Source organism: Vipera berus (assembly GCF_964194415.1).
Source record: "Vipera berus genome assembly, chromosome: 1".
NCBI classification, from domain to species: Eukaryota; Metazoa; Chordata; class Lepidosauria; order Squamata; family Viperidae; genus Vipera; species Vipera berus.
Genome location: NC_138202.1, coordinates 130,650,984 through 130,674,450, shown reverse-complemented (window position 1 = coordinate 130,674,450; position 23,467 = coordinate 130,650,984). Strand labels below are relative to the sequence as shown.

Sequence of the window (23,467 nt, the reverse complement as noted above, 5' to 3'; positions counted from 1 at the left end):
AGAGTTCTTTCCTCATTAATTGGTTGGCTCATTATTTTGTCTCTAGTCACCTTCTGGAAAATAAAACAGACCTCCTTAGAATTTTGGGAACTTCTCAATTTTGGCTTTAGTTGGTCTTCCAGTAACTTGAATTTCCAATTATTAGCTCATCTCTTCTCCCTGAAACTTTTATAATCTGGTCCTAGAAGGATGAGAACTTCTGCTTAGCTCAGAACCTACAGTATACTCTCACAATAATATCATTTCCCTGTATTTTACCCATGTACTCTGGAATTGCTCCCTTATATTCTATATTCCTAGATTTCTGTATACTGTCTACTTCCTTCACACATAATGCCACCTTCTTTTCCTTATGTCTTCACTGTTTCTTTTGATTTTATCCTTCAATCCTTGCACTTCCTATGTAAAACAAACTATTAATGAAGCAAACAAAAATCTAGCCATGAACAGTGACTTACATTTTCAGTATAATGTTTAGCATACAGGATTTCATTCTAGCCAAAAGGAGTTTCTTTGGTAGCCTGTTTGGTGTCTGTGACATTTCAATCAAGGCTTCTGTCTTTACTATTACATTCTTATAAAGACTATATTGAATGACAGCTTGTTGACAACACTATATAAGACAAAATAACCCAAAGTATAACTGACATTTTGGCTGAAGGAGGACCTTGAAGATATTGTGACAAAGGTTGAGATCAAGTCATTTCAGTTGTCTGTCAAAGATGGAAAAGTCTAAATCAGCTCAAGATTCTGGCAGCTAACCTTTTACATTGATAGAATCCAAAGTTTCACAAATTACTATATAATCTCTGGTTTTAAAGCATGAGTCGTCATGGTTTGCAATTTAATTTCCTACATAAGATATTAATTATATTATTTTAACTAAAATATATACACTGAATCATCTGACATAACTTGTAATTATCTTATCCTCTCCCACCCTAGTGCAGTTAGTGTTTGTTACAAGAAACTGCAAAGAAAAACAAAGCATCTGTAAATTCTGAGGAAGTGAAGAATTGAAAACTTAATTGTTTCTTTTACTTTAAATATATCATGAACTGCCTTGAAAAGATCTATTAATATATAAATGTTAATGAATATATATGCTTAATTAAACTGTATAAAGCTTGATTGGGGTTTTTTGTCTCTCTTTTCAGAATGGTCAAGGCTTAGCCATCTAGGCAAGAATTATACAATTCTGAATTTTCTTGCCTTTTACTATTTAAATTCTTCTGACGCCCATGCAATACCATTTTATTTTTCTAAGCACAAATTCTCACTCCTCAAGTCCTTTTCTTTAGTTTAGCCTTTTTCGTCCTACTTGGAATGGAATGAGGTGGACTGTTGAGTCTCCTGTTCAAGTAATACAGCTTTACCATTAAATAAGACATTGGTTGGTTGCAGTGGTAATAGGATCAATGTCACTTTTTTAAAAGGAATATTTCTGTAGACATAGCAACTGGAAACATATGTATTTCAGGATGAAATTCTCAGGGACGTAACAAGATCTTTCAGTCCTTCGAATATGCGAAAATGAGAGCGTTAAAAGTTTTATTATATAATGGTTTGCCGATGTTCAGTAGTACTAGTAGAATCTATAAAAGATATATACTAGTTTTAAAATGGTCTCTTGGAGGAACTTAAGAAGATATTAAATTGCAGAAAAGAAACAAGACAGCCAAGGAAATAAGTTAAATAAAAGAAGGTTAGGTTTCTGTGAGAAACATCTAGATAAAAACTGACCGTATGTCAGTACTGCATTGTGTGGAGAAAGAGATTTGGGCAATTGTGCCATGTTTGCTAGGTCATTGTTATGGTCAATGCTCATTGGGTCTTTTTTCCCAAGAGAATTGATATTCTTATTGAGTCCTGGCCTGTCTTTCCTCTTTGGCTATTTCCCTTACAACATACTCCAGGCTTGTGCTGAGGCGTAGTAAAACATAGCTTGTGCTTCTTTTTGACTTAATTGTCCCCTTGACTGTAATTAAAATTGAACTGAGTAATGGAGCAGTCACCAGCAACATGTTCCCATAATTTTCCCTGTTGTCAAGGGTTTCTATTGTCATCAGATTCACACTGGATTACTTGCTAGGTTAGAGAAACGGAAGGGCAGTGTTGCTCAGACACAGTTGTAGGAATACTCCTCTCTGACATGAATCGTGGTATGTGAAAAATGATTTTCTCCTCTATAGAAGTCCTCTTACTTTCATTGGTACAGTTCCCACAGAGGCGAAAAAGTATTTGTCTTCTGAATTGTATTGATTGTTCAAAGTATTTTCCCCCCCTTGTTTCAGTTTGCTCTGTCAAATTCTGTCAAACTAAAATGGGTTAGTAATGGAAAGTGTAGCTCCTGGGTGTTTTTTGAATGAGAAAAGAAACCATCTCATGTCTAGAAGTTGTTAGTTTCAGTTTTTCTTGTTTTTTCCCCCTTCCTTTTAGCTTGTCAAAAATTGATCCAAATTTAAAGTATATCACAGTTTGCTGGCAATGGATACGACTCTTAGGAAAATCTAATATTTTGCCTTCTTTGACTTTTGTATCTATGAATGAGAATAAATTGGACTTTTGAGCTCTTCAATATGGCAGGAGATGGCCATTGTATTTTATTTATTTTACTTTTATACCACCTTTATTATGTTTATAAATAACTCAAGGCAGTGAACATTTGCCCTGTTTAAATTGGGGAAAATTTTATTTCCAGAATATAGTATCACTGGGCTTCTCTATGCAGTATTTTAATCATAAAATCTTTTTTTGGAAAAGTCAATGCTTTACTATAGTTCAGTGCCCAGTTGGAGAGGCTCAATATGCTCAAGCTTTCTCAGCCTTCCTCCACCTCTCTCACTGAACCAGAGACTATCATTCTGGAGTAAACCAAGGCAAGGCAGCTACATTTCTATTCAAATCGAAGTAGCAAGAATTGGGCAATCAAACGAATGCTATCAAAACAAGGAGGACTTTAACTTCCTTTGGGTATTCTGCTACTTGAAACACTGGTATAGAACTTATGCTTAGTTGAGTTATGCTCCCCTATGTTAGTGATGGCAAACCGAGTGCCCAAACTGCAACCCTCAACCCACTTATGTATCATTGGTGCTGGGTGGGTGTGGCCCTTTGGGTGGGCGTGGCTCATTGGGTGGGCTTGGCTGCAGTGGTAAAGGCAGACTGGGTGGGACTAAAAAGTTCAATCAATCAATTCCAACTTTGCGAGAACTTTTTGTTCCCCGCAAGAAGTTGAAATTGATTCATTGAACCTTTTTTTTTTGTACACGGCGGTGGAGGCCTAAAGCAAAAAGGTTTTTATAAAACCCAGCTGAAGGCCTAAGACTGGGGCGACGGCACGGGTGCCCACCATGGGGTTAGGAAATGCTCTTGGATTGTGTAGATTGTGTAGATTCCTCAGATAATGTTCAATGCCTTTTACCAATTTTATCTGGTTTATCTGGTCCATCAGATATTTCCTCTTCTAGAAAAAAAATGGGATCTAAGTACTGTTTGATTGTGCACCAGACATGATCTTTATTTATAATTAAATGCTTTAAAGATTAAAGGCTTAGGTTTCTAGTGATCTAGGGCTGGGATGCCCACCTTGTAAATCTACTCGTGCTTCGAAATTAAAAATCCTTCCCGTGAATCTTAATTTCACTAGAACTTATGTGGGCAAGCTTAAGCGGCAAGAATATTGTTAATAGGTAGTAAAATTATGAAATGCCTCTCCTGAGGAGACCCATCATATTTTCTTATCTTCCTAATGTTTTGGTGAGCAATACATGTCTTTAAGGAAACCTATGATTGCAAATATTAAAAGGTAAAGGTTTCTCTGTCACGTCATGTCCAACTCTAGAGCATGGTGTTCATCTCCGTTTCTTGGCCAAGGGAGCCAGCATTGTCCAGAGACAATTTCCATGGTCATGTGGCCAGCATAGCTATACGCCAAAGGCCCCAGAAAGCAGTTACCTTTCCACTGCAGTGGTACCTATTAATCTACTTGCATTTGCATGCTTTCAAACTGCTAGATGGACAGTAATGGGGGTTCACCCCATTGGGCAGAGTTTGGGTCTCGAACTGGGGCTGTCAGCTCTCCCTGCTGACACGCTTAGCTTCTTTAACCGCTGAGCCATTGCACCCCAATGTTAATGATTACTGCCATATTTTTATTATTGCCACTGTAAGGATTTGATTCATTATGAAATGCGTGCTTTCAAATTTTCTGGATGCTCATACTTAGAATACTAATTTAAGAATTCGAAAAAAGGAATACCGGTACACTATTTTGGAATTGTTCTGCGTTTTTCATAGATTTTTTGCACGGGGGGCAGATACAGCTTTATAGACAATGCATACCTGCCAGACATAGATTGTGTGTGTTTGTGTGTGTGTTTATGTTTGTGTGAATGTGTGATAATGGTGGAGTTGCAAATCCCTATGCCAGGGAGAGCTTCATGAGTAGTATAGATATCCTAGAATGAGATGAATGATAAACAGCATCAAATTGAAATTTGTAGCAATACAATAAAAGATTAGCACTATCAAAAAGAACAGAACAAGAAAAATAAAATTAATACAATGTGTCACCGGGGAAAACGTTTTATCAGTTTTTGTATAAATTGATGTGTTTTCACTGCAGCCCTGCAAAATTTGGTTTACTGTATTAGTGAAAGCATGACTGGTCTCTCAGAGAAGAACATTGGCATAATAAGCTTCTGTCATTCCTGGGAGGCATAGCAGCAAGGATAATATTTAATTCCTGTGCAGATCTTTGCAGAAGTAGCACATGTTGGACAGTTTCTATTTTCCTAGAGAAGGTGCATTCTATTAGTGGAATTTTGATACATTTGTCTTGTAATAATGCCAATGATGGCCCATGGTGTCTGGCTCTGAAGAAGTCCTTCTTCAACTTGAGGGAGGTTTAGCCTTGCATTTGGTCCCTCCCTTTGGTATAAAAGAACCTCTGGGGATTTTGAAGCTGCTTGGACAATGTACTTCTGGAGGGCCTTCCAAGTCTCCCCCCCCCATGCATGAAAGACCACACCTAAATATTTAAAAGTTGGTTGTAAAGTAAATAAATGGTGGTTATTGACTGTGGGACGCTGGATGATCATAAAGGCTCGCTGGTTGTGAAGCTGTGATCGTCATAAATGCAAGACTAATAACTTTTTCAGTGCAGTCATAACTTCAAACAGTCACTAAGCAAGGCAGTCGTTTAGCAAGGTCTACCTGCACAGGTAGTATTAAACATACAACCATAAAGGAGCATGGAATTTCCGTAAAAGTCATGTTGTCATAAGTCGAGACACCCACATGTCCAGATTTTACAGCTTTTTAATGACTATCATTAAGTACCATGGTTGTTAAATAAACACAGTCGTTGTTAAATGAAGACATCAGAGCTGTTAAATGAATCTATTCCTGTGGGTGTATTTTGCCAGAAACAATCCCCGAAGGCTAAAAACTGGCAAAATATAGAATAAATTATGTTGCTATGACCAGTGATGGTGAACCTTTTAGAGACCAAGTGCCCAAACTGCAACCCAAAACCCACTTATTTATCACAAAGTGCCAGGGCCGCATCAGCATTGTGGTGCTCTCAGGTGTGTGTGTGTGTGTGTGTGTGTGTGTGTGTGTGTGTGTGTGTGTGTGGCTGCAGTTGTCATGGCAGACTGGGTGGGCATGGCCGGGGTGGGCATGGCCACCTGGATGTTGCTTGTGGGGGAGATGCCTGTGGGGGCCAGGCAGGGTTGGGGGAGATCCAGCGGGTCTCTGGTGGGTGGGGCGGTGGGCAGGAAGCTCATCCTGCAGGGTGAGGCAGGGGACAGGGTGGGGGTGCCATTGCTGTGAGGCAAGGCAGGAGCTGGGGCAGCTGCTGCCTGACACCATTGGTCCCTACACACAGAGGCCAGCGAGTGCATGGGGGCTGACTGTGTCCGTCAGCAGCCACAGCCTGATGGCCCCTCGACTGGCACACTTTGGGGCTCCACAGCCCACTGCCAATACCGGACCAGCCCTTCAGCAGCAGGCGGAATAGGGGAGGCATGTGATGCAGACTACCAGATGCCCCTACTCCGTCCTATCTCTTTTTGCTTGCAGTTGGAAAGCAGGTTGCTGCTGGTCATCTCCTTGGCCCCCTCGCAGATCTTGCCCTTGGCCCGTGCATGAAGCCTGTTCCCTTTGCACAACCAATGCACCTTGGCCCTGCCTCAGGCTGCCGCTGCCGGCAACTCACACAGGTCCATTAAGCTGCCGTCGCTGCCCAAAACATTTGGCCTGCCCAGCACAAAGGAGGCAAAACGGCCAGCTAGCAAGCTCGAGTAGAGGTGGTAGAGTATGCACACGCCCAGCAAGCCAAAGGCCACCCCAAGCAAGGATAGCTGGATCCCCATCAGCACCATGGGCCGCCCAGTCCCAGCTAGGATTGTGTGCCTCCCCCCATCTCTTCTGGGCCTGGGTGGCCATGACACTGATGGGGATCTGGCTTTTCCCGCTCGGGGTGGCCTTTTACCTGCTGGCTCTGGGTGTGCTCTACCACCTCTACTTCACCTCCTTCGTGTTGGGCAGGCCTGCACCTCTGGGCGGCAGCCTAATGGACCTGCACGAGTGGATGATGGCCGTGGTAGGTACTGTTCTGTACCAGCCTGCTACCGGCCCTGCATCAAAACCAGGGACAACCCCTTTTACAAGAAGGCAAGAGGCTGGAATTACGCCTGCCAAATTTATTACCACAAAAACAAACGGAACAAGACAAACCAAGAAACAGGAGCTTAAAGAAACAGGAACAATCCAAGCGGTTGCCTTCAGCAAACCAGCCCTCCCACACATTCCCCTTATATAGAGTTCAGGGCGTGGCTTCTCTGTGCCTCCTTCCGAGGAGCCCCATTGCCTTCCTCTGTTTACTCCTAATTGACTGCCTCCTGCGTCGGGCGTCCTTGAACAGGGCCAGCTGTGGGTCATCTTCATCCACGCTGTCAGGCTCACACAGCTGGGTCTCCACCAGGTGGGAGGGGCCTGGCTGGGGGCTCTGTGGAGCCTCAAAGCCATCATCAGCAAGTTCTTCAACACCCCCCTCCTCCTCCTCCTCTGAGTCATCCGACCCAACTGCCGAACCCACAGGCTGACCCTGAATCACAACAGGTACTGAGGTGCGCAAGGGGAATGCGCTGCACCCACGGGCCAAGGGCAAGACCCTCAAGGAGCTGAGGAGATGAGCAGTGGCGACCAGCTCTCCAACCAAAAAGAGATGGGCGTGTCCAGCGATCCACAGCACATGCTTACCTGACTTTGTGTGCTGCCAGCGCTACTGCTGGAGCACTGGCCTGGTATTCACAACGGACTATGCAACCCCTGTTGCTGGATGCTGTTGGCCCCCATGCGCTTACTGCCTCCTGTGTGTGCGCCTTGGGGGCCGCTGGGTGGGCAGGGCTGGGGCCAGGGTGGCAGGGGCCAGTCCCTCATCATCTCCGGGGCTTTTCCAGTGGGCCAATGCTGCTTGCTTGGTCACTTCCTGCCCTGTTGCTTCCAAATGCTCGTTATTCTGGTGAACTCTGCTGGGGTGACAGCGCACATGCTCACAGAGAGGGATCTGAGTGTTGCCTCTGGCACGCTTGCCATAGGTTCACCACCATTGCCATATCCCTTTTAAGTCCATTGGGAATGTGCGAGACACCTGCTGTATCATCTACAAAGAGGAGAGGAATTCCACGTCATAAGATTTTAGGGACATGAATATCAAGATCAGTCGGACGTTGAGCTAATATAAAAATAAAACTGGTCTGAAGTAAGGATACAACCTGCTGTCGTCCTTTTTCTATGTGTATGGGTCTAGACTAGAGTGGCCTATGAGGACCACATCTCACTTTAAGAATGGTGTCAAATGGAACTTTTGGATTAAGAAAAGGAAGAGAGAGAGAGAAATAAATCCTTTCCCACAGAAGTATTCATGAAATGGAATTGAATGCAGCCTTAGAGTTAGAAAGATCACATAGAGGGAAAATTTAATTTACTAACAACATTCAGTTCATTGACACATCTGTAGTTAGTTGGGTCTTCTTTGTGCCCTTTTTTTTGTATATTGGGATTATTGCGACAATACCCCAGTCCTTGGGCATTTGCTCTGTCTTGTCAATATTAGTAAAAAAAAAAAGTATGCAGGAAAGTGTGTCCACTGTACCCAGTTGGTTTTAAGTAATTTAAGTAGGAGACACAAAGCTTGGAGCCTTTGTGTTCTTTAAGATTTCAATCCATTTGACCACTTCAGAAGAAACTGGTGGCCAGAAGAGTGTCAGGAACAAGTTCATTATGAGTGATCGCCTGAATTTGGCAGCCAAATTTTGCCAAACTTGTCCTGGGATAAACAGGATTTGTTCAAGATTTCCTTAAAAAATTGAAGCAATGATTTTCTAGAAGAGGAGGGAGTTTCTTTATGTAACTAACTTAATCAGCCTTTGCCACTCTTTCTTTGTGGCTCTATTTGTCCCTTGGGAGGGATTTACGCTGTTTTTAAATAATTAAGAGTTGAAGATGTTCCATGGAATGATTTAATCTAAACACTTGGTTTGTTATCTTGAACCTATCCTTGAGATGTTCATGCTCACTGTTGGTGTCTTTTCCTAGGATCAGAATGACTGGGGAAATTCCTCTCACTAGGCCTATATAACGGTTGTACTCATTAATGTGTTGCTCATAAAGCTCTAAACACTCATTATGAAGTTCCATTAGTGGCATCTGAATCCCTATGGTGACTGTAGAGCAGAATCCCTATGGTGAATGTAGAGCAGAGCGTTGCAGTTGATGCTCTTAAGCTTATTTCAGTTCTTCTAACGTGGATGACAGAATTCTGATTTTATAAGACTGGGACAAATTTTTACATTTTAAAAATCTCATTAATAAGTGACACTCTTAATATTACAGATAGTTGGTTAACAGCAGTAATTGGGGTTAAGTACTCTTGACAGTAAGTGATGTAGTTGTAAAGGTGATGTCACATGACTGCCGAGTTATGACAGTTGTTCCATCAATTCCAGTTGGAGTCATTAGGTAAATCCCACACAGCTGTTAAGTGTGTAGTCATATTGCCGCCATTTGCAATCTCCTGCTGGCTTCCCCAATGACTTTGCTTGTCAGAAGCCAGCAGTAAATTTCACAAATAGCAACAATACTTAGACTTACATACTGCTTCACAGTGCTTTACAGCCCTCTCTGAGCAGTTTACAGAGACAGCATATTGCCCCTAACAATCTGGGTCCTCATTTTACTGACCTTGGAAGGATGGAAAGCAGAGTCAATCTTGAGCCGGTGAGAATCGAATTGCCGAACTGCAGGCAGCTGGCAGTTAGCAGAAGTAGCCTGCAGTACTGCATCCTAACCACTGCGCCACCATGGTTCATTGTGGTGATCACATGACTGAAGGTGCTGGGACAGCCATAACTGAGAATCAGCCACAAGTTTCCCCATTTGGTGTTGTTGCAACTTTGAATAGTCGCTGAAAGAATGATTGTTATTAATTGTGGTTCTACTTTCAGATCTTATAAAAGTGAATCCAGACTGTTGGCCATCTATCTGCCTTATTCAGAATTTCTCATAATTGCAGATTTTATCTTATGGCTCTTTTAGGAGATGAGTTTTCAGAATTTCCTTTGGTTGACAATGATATTTAAAGCACTGGTAGAAAGTTCAATCAACTGTGTACCATGTAGGGTATTTCAGTCTATTTCAATAATAAGTATTGCTGCTGCGTGAGCAGTGAGCAGTTTTCAATGTACCTCTGCATGTGGCAAATAATAAATGGAGAGAAATATATGCAAAGAAAGTTCATAATTTGGAATAAATGTTGCAAGTTACCATTGACTTCTGGCAACTGTCTAGAGTAGACCATGGGTGTCAAACTCACTGCGTCACGTGACATGTCGCGACGTATCGTGACTTTTTTTGCATGGAGCTGGGGTGGGCGCAGCCTCCACATGAAGCAACCGGCCCGTGGGCCGGCAGTTTGACACCCTTGGCCTAGACAAGCCATGCAGTTTTCTTGGCCACATTGTTAGAAATGGTTTGCCATTGCTTTCTTCCTAGGGCTAAGAGAGAATGACAGTCCCAAAGATGCCAAATTGGCTTTTGGTGGGGTGGGGAAAATATACACACACAACCATGCACAGACACAATTTTGGAATATTTATATGTTTTCAATCAGCACTTTTTTTCCTTTTAATTTTTTCTGATCTTCCTTTGAGATTATTATATGCAGTCATGCATTTTAATTATGAGACAAATTCTTCATTACTCAGCTAATTATTTTCCTACTCCATAATTTCTAAATACTTTTGTTGAAAGTAATAATTATTTTTGCCATAAAAATATCCAGAGGTTATAGTATTGTGTTGGATGGGTCAAAAAATTGCTTTAGCCTAACAAGTCATGGGTACAAGTCTGGGGAAACTAGCATCACTTAAAAATAATTTAAATTTAATTGAGTGACTTTGATCTGTCATTTCTTGTTAGCTTGGAATACCTTATATGGGGTTTTTAGGTCAAAGTGAAAAGAGCTCCTGATTTACTCTCCTGAGCTGCTTGAAAATGTTGAAATGAATGCAGCCATAAGCTTTTTTTTTAAAGTCAGTCTAGTAAAATTGGGACCAAAGTGAATGTATTGAAGAGAAAAATCTAATCTGTGCTGCAAGTTGCAACATTCAGGAGATGGGTAGAGATATCCCCAAGTAATTGAGGAATATAGTGATTGTAACAATTGGGTTTGTTTTATCAGGTTCTGTCTGTGACATACAATCTGTATTAGGCAATGTGTATACATCAGTCAGTTGTTATGATTACAATTCTCATTTATTCAAATAAAAATAAATGGCAGTCACTGGGACCACTTGTTAGTCTGGGTTTGAGTGAGAGCACCCTAACTCTTCCTAAATTATTTATCTTAAACACATGCACACCGTAAAAAGTTACCTGCCCCACTGAGGATACAAAGATAGACCAAAATTAGTCTATAAATGCTCTCTGTTTGGGAAAAACTGACTTGGAGAATGTTAATCAGTTCCTCTTGCATAATTTCTGTGACTGCCAACTACCATGGTTTCAATTGCACCCAATTGTACACTCTGCAGCAGCCACCTCAAACTCCATTGTCCTCACCTTATGGTGCACCAGTTCCTTGAGCACATTTTCACACCCTCCCCACCCAGAATCACAGCCCCCCAAGCCAGCCCTTTGTGCAGCCCCTCTTTCCCACCTGGCAGAAGCTGCTTACCTGCCTGTTTGTGACCCATCTGAGACTTGCAACTTTCTGCCACTTCTGACTTCAGTTGTTGGAAGGCAGCACCAAGCTGTGAGAAAGTCCTCACTTAATGACCCTTGAGCTAGCAATGGGGACTGCCAGATTGCAGTCACTAAGCAATGTGGGCACATGACATTGCACATTGTGAACACATTGCTTAGCAATGGAAGTTCCAGTCCCAATTACTGTCCTTAACCGATGATTACCTGTATGGTATTACATTTATATGAAAATGTAGTAATTATTTTTCCTGTATTCCTACATTTGCTACCTTGGTCCCTAGAGGGTTGGTCTCTCATCTGCTGTCTTTCCTTTGTACTTCACAAGAGAACATAACAAAGCAAGATCACAGGATCTGCTGCAAACTGCCCTGCATGGCTCCCTTTTTAAATGACTCCAAAGGAGACTTGATTCCATAGTTCATGGTGCTGTTTTGGTTCCCTAGGCAACAGAATGGGGCTCAGATGAAGACACCAGGAGATCGTGTCAAAGTAAAGGAAAAACTGAGGTAAGTCTCCTATCTACTTCTCCATATGTATGAAGACTCCCATTGTTAACATTAATGATTTCATGTAATTGTTTATGGGGAATTTTCACCTGAAAAAGTATGGTGCAAGATGGTTAAAAGGAGAATATTGTAACAAAAAGGTAAAATATGTGTTACTTTCTAGTGGTACATTTTCAGATTCTGGTTTATAGTTTTTTAGGAATGTTTTCATGTACATTAAAGTTAATCTCCAATTTTTTGGAGCAGACTAAGAACAATGGATTTCTGTGGGATATATAGGTGCTAGCAAAATCTACTTGTAGGGTTTAATTCATATTTCTGATTAAGAGTTAGTTTGGTTGTACCCTAATTTCAGGGAAGCATGCTTTTGGATTTAAATCACCATGGTGACCATCCAACCAATTCCTTGTCTAATGTTTCAATTCTGGTTCAGAAAAGTTACAAGGTTCACCGAATACAGTTCCTTGATTTGAATAAAATCTGTGACGTGTGTCTTTGTTTCCATGAAATGAGCCATTTGAAGTTGCATGGAATAGCATCTTCCCCTAGTTGGCACATGAATGGATCCTCTGCTGGACATATTATACCAGTGCTTCCGCTCCAAGCCTCTTGGATCTTTCCTCAATAAAAATCAGATGCCTGGTTTATAAGTTAACATGAAGGGGAAAATTTTCAGCAACTTGCACCCCAAATTCAAAACCACTGTACCACTCAAAAAAGCTCAGTGGCTAAGATTGAACTCTTTCAAGGCAGAGTTGGGACAACAGCAAGAATGACAAAACAAAATTTCCTCTGTCTTAGCAAGTCAAAATAAGTCATTTCTTATCTCCTTAGTTTTTATTTCGATCCTTATTTTATCAAGATGGAATACAGCCCATATTCTCTGTCTTCCTAAAAAAAACAACAACCCACCTGCATTGTAAGCTTTAGCAATAAAGCATAAAGAAACTAGAAGAAGAAAAAGTGATGAATTCTTCTGCATCTTCTGCAAGTTGCACAAAACTGATTAATAAAATTGTTTATCTGAAGAAATAAACATAAATATCTGAGAACATGTTAATAACAGTGCTTTCCAGCCTGCAAGAGACCCAAAAAGAAAATTAGGACAGACAGCAGCAAATATATTAAAATTGTCTCTTTATTCCTGAATGAATTTCCTTTGAAAAGACAGTGGAACATAGTCTATTTCCTCAGTTCTTAGACACAGCTAGATTTCTAACTAACTCTGGAGATTAGGCTTGGTAATATACATTGATCATAAGATGGTGTTCGTTGTACTGCAATTCAAGCCCAACCTTGGCATTGCATGTAGATACAAAGGAACAGCGTGTCACTCACAATGCTGCAACTACCATCTTTCCTGTTTCGACATACAACTCTCTATGCATACCACTGCTACTTCTGCTTCTTTCAGAGATGTTGCTAGAAAACCCTGAATGGTATCTAATCTGAAACTGCCAGCCCCAAAATCCCACTGAAAGTGCCATCATCCAAAATCCTGCAACTCCAGCATGGAACTCATGACTATCTCTTTTCTCAAGAAACATAATCACCATTTTAGTTTGTCACCCTTATATACAGTTGCAGCAATCACGGCAGCAGTGCCATGTCCTAGAAAGATAAGAATTTTGCTTGGGTGAGCTATGAAAACTTAATAAATCTGGTCTAAAACTGAAGTAATAAGTGTCATTTGTCTATGGACTGTCAACCAGAGTGGCAATGACATTCTAATTTCTTCCTCAACCAGTGTCCTACTAATTAGGCATCTATACTTTGTTGAATTCTTGAATGCCACAAAGGAATCCTATAGAACAGAAAATATAGCATTGGACCCAAAGATAGGATCCTTATTTAGCCACCCTTACACTGACCAGACTCTACTGGAAGTGAAAACTGAATCCAAGCCCCTAGCTCAATAACATCATTCTGCTCCTAGGAATTAGTTGATATTTATTAGGATGTTAGAGTGATATGAGGTGGTTCATTCTTAAAAGACAGTGCTCTCTAATTGACTGTCTCTAGAATGAACAAAGATGAGAACAGCAGTTAGTTATACTTTCTTTTGGAGGGAACAAAGTAAAAAACTAAATCTGCATTATCTGCTTCTTAATACATCTTTCTAAAGTCCTGATGAGCCATCAGACAGTACTAAATTACATGGTTCAGAGGTCCAAAGGGCATAAGAGTGTCTTGTTAGTTTTCTTGTAATTAGGTAAATAGGCAATGGTGAGGAAGTGTCTTGCAATTCTTAATTATGTTTTATTGAGGTCCGATTTACAGTGGGGTTCTTCAATAAATTGAGTGCTGATAATTTACAAAATGTCTTGTTTCCAGAAGAAAATTTAAAATTAGTGTGACTCGGCAGAAGAAAAAAATGACAAATTTTTATGGCAGTCCAAAGACCAGCCAACTTATTAATACATATAGCAATAGCACTTAGACTTACGGTATATACTGCTTCATAGTGCTTTACAGCCCTCTCTAAGCGGTTTACAGAGTCAGCATATTACCCCCAACAATCTGGGTCCTCATTTTAGCAATCTTGGAAGGATGGAACACTGAGTCAACCTTGAGCTGGTGAGAATTGAATGGCGAACTGCTAACAATTGTCAGTCAGCAGAATTAGCCTGCAATACTGCATTCAAACCACTGCGCCACCATGGCTCTAATACTCTTGAGTTAATTTCATCAGATGCATGAAATTATACATGGGCTTGAAAAATATAATATATATTTGTGGGAGATATATATAATATATTATATATATATATATATATATATATAGTATATAATATATATTTGTGGGAGATATATATTTGTGTGAACTGTCTAGGCCAAATATATCAGATTTTTAATTTTGAAAATTGACCATGACTTTGGTTTGATTTTTAAAATAAATTTCTGGTTTTATCTCTGTCCATTTTATTCTTTATATTTGAAGAACTGTTGTTTTCATAAAATCTGTATCTCCATGCCAATGCAACCTAAATATTTGTTGCAAATCTCTTTCCTTGAAGAAGATACAAGTGGCAAAACAATCTTGATGGCTATCCAGCAAATCGTGATTCAAGTACCAGCCAGATCCTGATATTACAGTATATACGGTGTACATTCTGAGTCATAGATTTGAACTGTTTATGGATAGTCCAAATTCAAGCCAGGCTAAATCTGTTTTCATAGAAGTGAGTGTTCTAGAATATTATAGAGCATCAGCCCTTTTATTTTATACACCAATCGTTGCTATTTAAACAGGACAAACATGCAGAACACGAGGACAGTAAAATTGGTTATTGTTGCTTATTAATAGAGTTGCATTTTTATTTTCTGCCTATGTAAAAGACAGTTTGCAGGGAGTGTATGATGATATCAGAGAGAAGAAAAGACGTGACAGAAACGTTCCTGATTCTGATGAGTTATTCCACTTGCAGTGTGGATGGAGGAGAATTAACTCAGCTCCAAGCATACATACTTTTGTTTGACATGACTTCAGTTGCTAGTTCTGTATATAATAAACCACAGCTTATCTTTTTCTGAAAGATAATGTATTGAAGCTTTGCTTCCAGGCTGAGAGAAATTTCAGATCTGATCCCTGTATATCTGATCAAGACATAATGGAAATGAAAAGTAAACCATGTGAACCTCTCCAAGGAAACACTGTGATCTTGACACACTCATTCTATGTGCTCTCCAGGCCAACTCTGAAAATTCACATTCTGCTATCCGCTGAAATGAGTGTCTTAGTTTCCTTTATGAAATATATCCCCAAACAACAAGGACATCTGACAGTTCGTGGGCCACACATGTAGCTCTTACTGTAGCCCTTAATGTTTCAGTGAAATCATTTCCACTTCCTAAATGAAAGGAAGTTGTTGTGATACCTGTAATTGTGAAAGATCTTTCTCTGCCTGCTGAAGGATGGTTTGGAGTGACTGTGTATTAACAAAACCCCAAATAATGTTTTTCAAGAATTGTTTCACATCATGCAAGCTTCTGTAGTGGGAAACTGGAAACAATGTTTTTGACCTTCTGGAATAGCTGGTTCTTTAGTGGCAATCTCTTTTTGGTGTCCATTTACAGTCTCCAGATAAAGAGAAATAAATTGAACATAAGATAATTTGAACAAGTTGTGTTTCCTGAATATAAATATGAAACTTAACCCCTTTCCCCAGAAGCTGCACAAATAGAAATCAGAGACCGCAGTTATTTCAAGGTAGAGGTATTTAAACAAGACAAAAACAAAACCTCTGACCCATAAAGTATGGCTGCAATCAAAGTTGTTGACATTTCTTTATAGGATAGCCTAGAGAGAAAAACAGTAAGGCATAGTTTTAATCAACCAGCTAATTTCTCTAAAATGGTAGAGAACAAAATTTATATAAAAGCTGCTATAATTTATGGGTTGGATAGGAAGTCTCTGTACATAGTAATTGGAGTGCTTTTGATTGTGCAGTTTTACCAGTGCTGCAGTTCCTATATTTGGAGATTTATTAAATTCCTGTATAGTAGACTATTCTATTGAACAAAGAGACTGATCATGCTGAATGGAATATAGTGATTTTCCTCCCCTGGTGATTGGATCATGCAGTGTCTCAGATTTATGTTTATTTATTTTATTTATATTTCACACTTCTTCACCGTCCCTCTCCCCCATGGAGGGGCTTTGAGTTTTGCCAATGGCTTTGCCAATAGTCCAGTTTTACGGAATACGCTGTAAGTGGATTCTTAGTTTTATGAAAATAAATTTTCCTGGCTTGCTCCATACTGAATATGTAACAAATGCTACAGCAAAGATTTGTTTTATATTTAACTTTAGCTTTATATACATTGCAGTCTGAATTAAGTGCAATTCAGTGTTTCTTGCCAATGCTTTCTCTTCGAGTGATTGCAACCCTTAATAAAGAAGGCAATCTGAATCTACCACATTGTATTTATTGTGTGTGCTTTATGCTATATATTATGTATCTTTAAAAAAATAATCTAAATAAATGGGGTGGGGGAAGATTTGAATGGTATTTAACATCTAGTCATTTCACACTTGTGTGTTCTAAAAATGTTTGGGATTACTAGATTTAAAGTAACGGAGGAGGGAGATTAATAGGCGTAAAGTTCATTTTTTATGAAAGGAAAACACTAAAAAATCAGTGACCTTGATGTTTTCTAAATTACTTTTCTCCAGTTGGGAAAGTCCATAATTCTGAATATATCTGTCTTGAATTTAGTGTTCTCTGATCACTCACTTGTTTGATATCATTAATATTAATATAATTTACAAATAAAGATAACATGGCACATAAATTTCTAAAAGTTATGCTCTATAATTTATTGTTGTATCTCTCCAGTTATGCTTATTCAGTGAAAGACAGCTGGTATAATCTTAGACACATTCTCATCTGTGTTATTGTAGCATGATATTTACAACAGAGTGTGAGTGTGAAATGGAGGATATGCAGAATTCTTGAATGCAGCAACAGCATGCCAGAGAACTCTGGAATATTCTATTTCTACCCAAAGCATGCTCCTCAGTGGTGCAGAAGTGGTTGCTGGAAGTAAGTCCTCCAAACCAAAAGCAGTTGGAGATATTCTGGACATGGCATTCTGAATAAAGCAAGCTTTTTTCCAGAGCTAGAACACCTGTAGAAACTACTAAATTATACAAGTAATTACACTGTTCTTCAGAATATTTCATTCCCAGATCAGCAGCAGATGCAGATCAGTTACAACCATTGCTTGGAACGAAACCTCAACAAGTGTCAGCTTAAATTGGCCATCTTTCTGTAAAGTGTCTTTTCTTGTCTTTGCTTTAGGAGGAGTGCCAAAACTATGTTCGTGTTCTCATTGTTTATGGCAAGAAGGTTTTCACTTGTGGCACAAATGCTTTTTCACCACTGTGTTCCAGCAGACAGGTAAATTGTACCCTTCCCTTTTCAGGATGTGCCAGAGAATAAGAATGGAAGTATGATAAAGGATGTCCTGTTTCTTATAAGTCACATCAGAGATGAGATACAATGTTAGTGTTACCTTAATTGAATTTAATAGGTGCAACTGTAAGAGAGAACAAAGAAAAAATAATAACAAAGGGCAGCATACATTACAATATAAAGAGGACTAGTTGCAATGATTGACATTAAAAAATTCTAAATAGTTCAGGTTTGTAGATGGAATATCCTGGGTGCCAGTATCCTGTGGTGTACCTTTTTCCCCCAGTATAAGCAGGTATGCCAGTTCTACTTGCTACTAAAAACTACGTCTGCGCTCATTAGTTTATCATGCCTGTACAGTTGTATAGAGCTGCATGCAAAGTGCTCTAGAAAATGCTGAAAACTACTCTTGGTCCAAAATATGTCAGACAAATATTTAAAGTGAATAAAAAACTAAATTCAAAATGTAGGATTTCATGAAAGAAACATCTAATTCTGTTGCTGGAACTTGCTTCCAGTGGCTTCTGGGTAAACCCAGAGCTTTGCGATAGTGAATAAGGCCCTTCAGTTTTGGACTGTCTTAGCTAAAGGGTCCCTTTTTGTAACATGACCTGGCTTATTCCTGCTGTCTTTAGCAGAGGCCCTCTGTGCGTCCCAGTGTCCCCAGAAGCAATCTTGCATACTTGGAATCACTGAGTGGATCTCCAGGATCAGGACTTTCTTCAGAGCCATGCCTGAGAAACATGCATCCTTTTAGTGGAATTTCAGGGGTTAACTAAAATCTTCCATATGAAATACTGTATGAGCTTCAGCCTCAATGTGTGAATGGAGAACTGAAATGGGTGAACTATAGTCTTTTAGATGAGAACTTGGATGAGAAGAATGCAGCGAACCATTTGGAGAAGATGAAGACATGACCCTGGGGCTGGCATAGAAAGTTAATCAATTGAGAACCAGGAATAGCAATGGAATAGATGTTTTTAGGACAATAATACTTTACCGGAGGATCCTTATAAAAGAGATGGGGAACCTTGGACTTTCCAGATATCACTGAACTATAGTGTCCTATTACTCCAGCCAAAATAATGAATGATGCTGGAAGTTGTTTAGTATATCTGGAGGGCTATTTTCCCTGCTATGCCCCTTAGGTCCAAGATGTGCATGTTTTAAAAATAAAAACATAATTAACTTCTTTGCAAGGGCACAGATGTAGTGTGCTACACAGCAAGGGTGTCAAACTCGCAATGTCACGTGATGTGTTGCGACGTATCGTGACTTTTTTCCCATTGCCAGCAATGGGGTAGGCACGGTTTCACACACGGCAGATCATTAAAGTCCTTTTATCATAGTTCTTGCCCTGAGTGCATATAGCATTTTCCAGAGTTACAGTAAAGTGAGATTTTACACATGTTTTGCTTGGTCAGCTCTGCTTTTTTTTTTGGTCACTATTCTCATTGTTTTATCTTCTGATTCCTTTTTTTAAAAAAAAATACAGGTAGGAAATCTTAGCAAAATAATTGAAAAAATAAATGGGGTAGCTCGCTGCCCTTACGACCCCCGGCACAACTCAACAGCTGTGATCACATCCCAGGGAGAACTGTATGCTGCGACAGTCATTGACTTTTCTGGACGGGATCCAGCCATTTATCGCAGCCTTGGAAACATCCCACCTCTTAGAACAGCACAGTACAACTCTAAATGGCTTAACGGTAAGAACTCTTAGTGTACTGAGGAGCATTTAGTTCAACTGGACAGTCTTAGAAAACTTTATTGTTTCTCTTATCTGATAAAAATCCAGGCTGAATAGAAGAGAAAGGAGCTTGCTCGCAGATTGAACGTGTCGCTAGCACTGATAAAACGGAACAGAAGTAAGACCAATAAAAATGCAGAAACAAGACCAATAGCCTGTAGGGCTTTATCTTTCCTTATTCTGAAAACTGATGGCCAGGGCAGATTCTGTCAGATATTCCATTTATGTTACTACAGCCACATAAACATGCCTATCGTTCTGCTTATATCCAACTGTTTCTTACAATAAATCTTGTACTGTATCTTTAAAAACTTGATGACCCATGAAACCCCTGTTTCTTGCACCAGAATGTCAGAACACCCAGTTTACCTTACTATCAGGCAGAGATAAGAGGAGGCAAGAGCTTGGCCGCTTCCAACTTGTTGAATACTTTGTATTATACTGTAGGAATGAAGGATTCCTCAGTTGTAAACCTATTCAAACAGAGGTGCACCATTATCTTTTTTTCAGGTAACCACATTTAGTTTTTGAGGAATATGCTGAGGCCACAAGCCAAGTAACAGTGTGTCAGACTAGTAGAAGCATGAAATCTGATCTCTTTTTATTTCAGTTATACATTTACTATAATTAATTTACAGCCATATCTTTAATAATGTTTTTTCTTCACATTAAAAATTACAATTTGGTCATATAGTAATATTTGAAGCTGTGAGGGGTTACACCCAATAGTTTGGGGGGGGGGGGCTTGCTGTGAAAGTCTATGGCAGGGGTCTTCAAACTCGGCCCTTTTATGACTCATGGACTTCAACTCCCAGAATTCCTCAGCCAGCATGCCTGGCTGAGAAATTCTGGGAGTTGAAGTCCATGAGTCATAAAAGGGCCGAGTTTGAAGACCCATGGTCTATGGCATCTCTACTGAAGCCACAAAGCATTCACTTTGCTATTTTTTCCTTTAGTAAATCTGTTAATTGAAGCTCCTATGCTGGACAGCTTAGTACTTTTGTGTTATGTGAAGTCCCAAAGGGAGGTTTTACAATTTGTACTCAAGCATTGCAGAATGGCTACATTTTACTTGTTGTGTACCAAAAACTCTTAGTTTTTGCTCACATAGATAGAATAATCTGTTTTGGCCCTTTAGCTTGGCCTTTTAAACTTCTTCAAGATTCTCCCATTGCTGCTGTAACCAGATCTTTTCATCTTGTTAATAGTTGTCCTTTTGTCCTCCATTCAACCTTTCTTAGCATTATTGACTGCTCAAGAAAGCTAGCTTTTCCCATTATGTGGAGTCTTTGGTAGTTAATTGTTTCCTTGCAGACATTTCATTACGCAACTATATAACATCATCAGTGCTTGCAAGTATGAATTTAATTCCCTGTTTATAATACAATAGCTTGCCTACCAGTGTTGGTGGGGATGTGGTTTTCTCCCTAATAGTTCCTTGATTAGGATATTGTTTTCTGCTCAGTTGTTTCTCTGGTGTTTTTTTTTAATTGAAAAGTTTTATAAAATTTACAATATTATCCCATCCCCAACCCACCCCTAAACCCCCCTCCCCCACTTCCCAAAGCTGATTACAGGGTTACAAATATATAATAATCATAATCTAACATTAACCAACTATATAAATAACCAAATACATAATGCACTTTTACCCGCCTATAACATAATTACAAACAATCTAAAAATATCCAACTTATACTAATACAAGAATAATACCGTATAATATATATATTATTATAGCTAATAATAAAAAAGAAAAAAGAAGAATTTAAATTATAACAATCTAAAATTTACTCATAAGCTAAATGGAACTTTTTAGTCCCATATTTTTTCTGAATATAATCTATCCATCTTCTCCAAACCGAAATGTATCTTTCTTGTGAATGATCCTTCAAATAAGCAGAAATCTTAGCCATTTCTGCTAAATTTGACACTTTAAGCGTCCATTCCTCTATAGTAGGCAGGCAGTCCTTCTTCCAAATTCAACATCAAGTTAATTTCTTTAGTATCACAATCTGTAATAACACCCAATAAAAATAATTGTGAGGTAAACTTTATCTTTCTCTTAAAAATCTTTTGGATGTTCCACCAAATTTTAATCCAAAAAGCTTTTATATTTCTACAAGTCCACCAAATATGAAAATAAGTAGCGTCCAAACTACCACATCTCCAACATTTGGGCTGTAAATTGGAATACATACAAGACAGCTTTTTAGGATCCAAATGCCATCTATAAAACATTTTATAAAATTTTCTGTTAAATTTTGGGCTTGAGTAAATTTTACATTTCTACCCCAAATTACCTCCCAAACATCCAATGGGATTGGTTCTTGAATATTTTGAGCCCACTTTACCATGCAATCTTTCACTAATTCCATTTCCGAATCCAATTCTATTAAAGCATTATAAATTCTCTTTATATGCGCTCCAGTTTGATCTTTAATCTGTTTTACCAAATTTTCATCCATCAGTGTCAAACCAACCTTCTGATCTAACTTCCACCTAGCTTGCAGTTGAGTATACTGAAACCAAGACTGTACGATATTTTCTTGTTTTAACTCAGCTAACGACCTTAATTGCCAATCATTCCCTACCAGTCTAAGTAATTGCTTATAAGAAATCGTATCCAAATTCACACCCATAGATACACCCTCTATTGCGTGTCCAGGAATCCCCCAAATTGGTATTTTATAATTCAACTTATAATAATACTTTTTCCAAACACGCAATAAAGCACTTCTTAAAATTTGAGATTTAAAAGCCTTGTCAACTTTTTTTTATCATAAATCAAATATGCATGCCACCCATATAATAAGTCCCATCCCTCAAGATAAAGTATACTTTTATTTGTTAAGTTAAGCCAATCACTAACCAGTGTTAAAACCACCACATCATAATATAGTTTCAAATTAGGCACCTTAAGTCCTCCTCTTTCCCGTGCGTCTTGTAAAATCTTAAGTTTAACTCTCGGGTTTTTTCCCCGCCCAAATAAATTTATTAATACCTGTTGTTTCTCTGGTGTTAATCCCTGCTTATCTAGGTGCAAGCTGTTGGAGAAGATTTATTCTGTCTTTTTGTTTCCTTAGCTTTTTTACTGTCATTTTAATAGTATGTAAATACATGTGTCAATTGATTGCTGGTTTGTCTGAATGCAAGCTTCTAGGAATTTCTGTGTGTGTGTCTGTGTGTGTGTGTGTGTGTGTGTGTGTGTGTGTTTGGTTTGATCTAGAAGGCTCACAGTTTCCCAGGAGTTTGGTAGAAAGGACCTGGAGTATTCTCTCGCTACTAAATCTGATAGAACTAAAATCTTCCACTAAAATTTTGTTGCTCCAGATTTTAATGGAAGCAACACCTTCCCAGTGATTTTACATGACAAAGCTAGTACCAATCACGCCCTTTTTCCATCCCTTTAGAAATAAGGATATCTGTTCTTCATAGTGCCACAGTGGGCTCTTCTGTATGACATGGGCATTTGTCGTGTATCCCTAATTTAAAATACTATTTATATCCTAAAGTTTCCATGCTGTCTCAGCTTTTTAAAGTTTTTGCCCTCTTTTCATGAAGACTTCTTAAATTTAACATGAAACTTTTTGTATTTGACGTGAAGTTTATATAATATCAGAGAAGTTTCTTTCATTTTGCATGATATCAATACGCAATATTTTTCAAGCATTGTTAATGTGTATGCACAGTTGGTTAACTTTTTTGTGCTCTTCCTTTAATAAATTTATAATACGTTTCTCTTTACATTTGGGAACATTGTATTTTAAATATGGATGAGAAAGCTAAGAAAAAGGGGTTTTTTTCTAAAATTTTAAGTGGGCACCTAGTTTTCATTGCTATGGCACATACACTTGCCAACTAGCAGATACAAATTCAGAATTCTTATCCCTTTCTTAACTATTCTTACTTAACTATTCCATTAAAAGTTGACTCAGGCAAAAAAAGTTTTACAGGACCTCTCAGGGTTAGACTTTAACAAAATCTCTAGGGAACATCCATTCCTTAGGTGTAGGCGG

The 23,467-nt window shown here is 39.0% G+C and overlaps 1 protein-coding gene across 1 annotated transcript in view; it reads left to right on the top strand.

Annotated features, from left to right (window-relative positions):
- The window catches only part of SEMA5B (semaphorin 5B), a 203,776-nt gene that overhangs the window by 68,072 nt on the left and 112,237 nt on the right, over positions 1-23,467 (top strand). The window contains exons 4-6 of the mRNA XM_081315124.1: positions 11,718-11,780; positions 17,585-17,683; positions 19,194-19,407. Coding sequence (XP_081171250.1) covers positions 11,718-11,780; positions 17,585-17,683; positions 19,194-19,407 — 376 coding nt within the window. The remainder of the gene's footprint in view (positions 1-11,717; positions 11,781-17,584; positions 17,684-19,193; positions 19,408-23,467) is intronic.